The 4,699-nt window shown below is 38.6% G+C and overlaps 1 protein-coding gene across 1 annotated transcript in view; it reads left to right on the top strand.

Annotated features, from left to right (window-relative positions):
* The window catches only part of LOC143860034 (uncharacterized), a 47,111-nt gene extending 42,794 nt beyond the window's left edge, over nt 1-4,317 (top strand). Inside the window, exons 7-8 of the mRNA XM_077370542.1 lie at nt 3,245-3,453; nt 4,021-4,317. Coding sequence (XP_077226657.1) covers nt 3,245-3,453; nt 4,021-4,087 — 276 coding nt within the window. The 3' untranslated portion in view covers nt 4,088-4,317. The remainder of the gene's footprint in view (nt 1-3,244; nt 3,454-4,020) is intronic.
* The last annotated feature ends 382 nt before the right edge of the window (nt 4,318-4,699 follow it).

Here is a 4,699-nt window from a genome sequence, read left to right as displayed (position 1 = left end):
AGGCTAGAGATGTCTTACAGTCAACAGTAACTGGCTGTAGGGTGTTAGAAAAATTCATAGATGTTTTGATGGTAGTTTTTTGGATTAGGTGCAGGTTCAGTTCATTTAAAAAGGACTGCAGGGTTTGATTTTGTTAGGATGTGCTAATAGAAGGTTGATGAATAGGAGTTGTGCTTTAGGGGTGCTTGAATTGGCAGGTTTGAGGTTGGCAAGGTTTCTTGAACCTGAGAAAGGTTCACGGCCTGAAATTTAATGATGGGTGGTGCAGGTTTGATGCAATGCACCGGGAGTAAGTGAGGTTGTTGATAGGTATAGGGCAAAGGAGAGAAAAGAATGGTAGTTGCAGGGTTCCGTGGGTGAAATTTGGAGGTAGAGGAAGTGTTTACTGGTCGTGCAAGTGCAGGGGAACAAAGGAGTGTTCTTGGTGGTTTGATGGGATGGAGTTCTGGGCAGTCGGGTTCAAGAAGGAATTTCTCTACTGATGTGTAGGTAGTGGATGGTTGTAGGTAAGTAGACAGCTAGCAGTTGTAGGTGAGGGGATCGAGTGACGGTGTTTTGAGGTTGGGGATCGCTGCTGGCAGCGAGTGGCAGGTAACTGATACGGATTTGGAGGGGTTGAGGAGAAGAAGAGAGGAAGAAAACCAGTGGGAATCCGTGCCTGGATTCTTCTCCTTGGTGTGGAAACACCAAAGCTATCAAATCATATCTCAAAAGGGCCATAGACCTTACATTACATAGAGAAGTAAAAGCGTCCTGTTGTTGCAAGAACTAATCCCTAGCCTAAGCTAGACTCATTTTAAGACTCGAATAACAGCGTTAAAGCAACTAGTCCATTTTAGATACTTAACCAGGACTCCATAAAAAAATTTCAACGAAAATAATAGGTATGTGAACCCATGTGCACTTGAATGGGTGAAGTGTCAAAAACACTTGGGCTAATTTTGATAATGGCACCCAAGGCAATTTAATACCTAATTTGATAATGACACCCATTCTTATCAAAACTCTCCACCTTCATCTTCATGCCAAATGAGTATGACTTCTTGGAAATCAGTCCTCTCTAGCATGGAACTCAGCCCTTTATCAAGTTCCTAATGTTTATTTTTTTGAAGGATGTCATGGTCCTAATGGTTTCTCCTTGATTTTTACTCTATCAGGAATTTTGGGAGAACAAAAATATATTGCAGTTGTTGGATTGATTTTCTTATAACATCAAACTTTAGAGGCTTTTAACGCAAATTTTGTTTGTAGCCTTGGTTCCCAATGTTAGAAATATAGAGGGTACTAGGGAATTTAGCCCAATAAGTTTGATAAATGCTGTCAATTAGAGAATTTCCAAAGTTTCTCCCTTGGAACTTTTGACAATTCCTATCCTTGCTGCCTCTAACCAAAGCTTCTTTGTTGTTGTTAGGATAATCTTGGATTGTATAAGCTTTCAGAATGAGGTAACTGAATCAGTGGAAAAAGTCGGATTGGCTGGTATTCTCTTGTGCTTCTCTCTTTTGCCTTTCTACGAGGCTTTCCCCCCCTTTTCTTTTAGCAAGATATGAAACTAGTGGTGATTGAAGGGGGCTCAATGTGATCTGGTAAATGAGAAGCAATGTTTCTTTCCCATGGAGGCTGTCTAAAAGTATTGAGGCTATCATTGGTTGATGCAAGGTTATCCATGTCACTTATATCCATACTAATTGAGTCAAATGGTGAAGCAGATGGAATAGCAAGAGAGGGGGTTTGTGAACTACTTTAGCTTAGTATTTGTAGGTCTTTTGCCTTGATGACTTTGCTATGAGGGGTCGGTTCCATTTAGTTGCTTGTTTTTAATCACTTTTATGATGGACTGTTCTGCTACATTGTTTCTTGTCTTTGGTTCTCTATCCCTCATATTCTTCTTCATTTTTTGAATAAATTAACGTTATTATTGTTATCACTGGTAAATAATAAAACTAAAGCACTAACAAGGTTGGGTCCCATCAATTACATGGGGAGTTTCATGACGTGGCATTTCTTAAGGTACTTTCACCAACAAGAATATCACTGGGATAGGCACAATATTAAAGCACTGCATTTCTTTCCACATGGCATAGATGCTATCAGAGCATTTGACCATGGAGGCAGTCTCTTCTAGTAAGAGATTTGGAAGGTTTATGGCAGCTTATGAGAAGAAATACTCTCAATATATTATTGTGCACCATCATCAGTCAATGCCAGTTTTTCCGCAAGAATGGAATGACTGCCACTATTAACTTAGTTGCACTTGTATCATCAACATGTAGAGCTGTTGGAGAATGAAAACAATAGGTCATTCAAGATTTCCTTGAAGCCATGGAATCTCGTTGAGGTAGTTGACATGAATGATATTTAGATTTGGAATTTGACCATGCGAGTGTGTCTTGTTGCTTGCTGTTCTTACTCAACTCAACAAAGCCTTTGTCCCAAACTAGTTGGGTCGGCTAAATGAATCCTTTAGAAAAGATTCATGAAGAAGGTAAAAGGAATCTACCCGGCTCTTATCCTGGTTCTAGTTGGGTTCTTCTATGTGGATAATTTTCTTCTATTCTATCCTATCCAAGGTCATGTTTTCTGTTATGTTCCTAGCTATCAAGTCTTTCCTCAATGTTTCTACCCAAGTTGTTTTCGGTCTGCCCCTATCTCTTCTTACTCCATCAATTTGGCACGAGTCGCCTCTTCTCACCGGAGCATCCAAAGGCCTACGTTGGATATGTCCAAACCATCTTAAGCGGTGCTCTCTCAAGGAAAAATAAAAATTCATTGTAGATCCATGAGTATCTCTGGGGACTTGATACATGGGAATAATTTTGCTATTGAGGAGTTTTGTCTGGTATTGATTGTAGCCTTTTACCTAGTTTGGAGGAGTAGACTGGGAGGATAATGGAGGTCTTTTCTTTTTATTTATTTTTTCATAAATAATTCATTCAATTAACATGATTTGCACCATTTCTTATTAGGTTATGATTCGTTGCTCCAGAATTAATGATCCATGCATGATTTCTGCCTTTTCTTGAGATGGCAAAGAGGCAATGGACCACACATCTATTTTTCATAAATAATTCATCCATTTATTACCTTTTTGTCACAGAAAGGGACCACATGTTATAATCCTTTTATATCATGTATAATGTAGGTGTACGCACGTATGGTTTTGAGTTGTCCAAGACGCGTTCATTTGCATATGGTTGCTGATTTCAAAGCTGTGACATTTCCTGTTTGTGCCCTTTATTTGCAGGTGAAAACATGGGCCAAACTCTTAAATTCTTACTGTACAAATGGGAAATTGGAGCTTGAACTCATTTATAAAGTTCAGATCCAATGCTACGAGGATGCCAAACTCATGAAATTGTTTCCAGAAATCATAAAGTCACTTTATTACCAGGATGTGCTGGCAGAAGATACTATTCTTCTCTGGTTCCGTAAAGGAACAAACCCAAAGGGCAGGTATGCAAGTTCGGTAGCCGCATTTTATTTTCTTCTCTTGGTGATTAATTCATTTAGATATCATTCTCCTATGGTAATATTTGGGGTTGCTCGAATTTGAATGACCTTATAAACTGAAAAAAAATGATCTTTTGAAACCGTTGTAGAAGTGAGGAGTGACACCCACTTTTACTTGTGCTGGAACTGTTTATAACAAATTTCTTAGCCCTTCTAGTTAAGGTGTCCTCATAGTGAACGATTTTGTGTCACCTCCCTAAGTTTGAAATTCCAGCAGTGAGTAGGGATGTTCTTGTTGGACCATATGCTATTTTATAACACGAGTAGTTCCACTTTGCATACGTTGTTGCATGCATATGCGGGTGTGCTTGTTGGAGCTTAAGGCTTCTGACATTTTTGCAATTCCACCAGCAGAAATTGACCAATATGTAAATTCTTCAGTCATTACATGCTTTGATTTCTTGCTTTTGCCAATTAGAAATCCCGAAGAGTGTTATATCTTGCCTTGTATATTTCTGACCCGGTAATGCAGTTTGATTCCATACTCGATCTTTTTGTGAAATGCTGCAGGCAAACTTTCGTTAAAGCTTTGGAGCCTTTTGTTAATTGGCTGGAGGAAGCTGAGGAAGAAGAATAAATAAAGCGGACACTGGGACCACTGAGTTTACCATGCACTTCGTAATATCTATTCCATGTAATCTACCAACTGTCTTTTCTCTTATGAAATAACTGTTGGTGTGTTGTTGTCAATGAAAAATAATTAACAGCTATTATCTGCAATAAGCTACTTCATACTCTCTACTACTACCAATTGTGCACAAACTGAGGTTTACTGATTTATATTGAAAGTGATTCTTGGTTTGAATAGTTTGATCTCCCATTCATAAGCTCATTTTTACTCTTAGTCACTTAGCTCAACTACTTGTCTCATTTAATCCATTTCCAAAATATGATATGAACCCATGATTCCTCGTTATCTGTATTATGAAGAGTATATTAGAACAATTTGGGTGCTATAATTTTTATAGAGGAGATGGTGTTTGTTGCTCTTCCTTGACAGTGATTCTACTGAGATTACTAACTTGTGAGATTGGTGGATGAACATGGCTGTCTCATTCGACTTTGAGATCCCTGTTTTCTTTCTGTCAGTTCCAATTCCAAGGGTAGACTGAATACCTATTTGAAATAGACTTTGTTAAAGTGAACAGCTATGCCTCCGTTTGTGCCAAATTGGGTTTCTTTGCTGATT

This window comes from Tasmannia lanceolata, unplaced genomic scaffold (assembly GCF_043159265.1).
Source record: "Tasmannia lanceolata isolate RefF3 unplaced genomic scaffold, GAP_Taslan_0.1 ptg000037l, whole genome shotgun sequence".
In the NCBI taxonomy this organism is placed as follows: Eukaryota; Viridiplantae; Streptophyta; class Magnoliopsida; order Canellales; family Winteraceae; genus Tasmannia; species Tasmannia lanceolata.
This window is presented reverse-complemented; position numbering and strand designations above follow the sequence as displayed.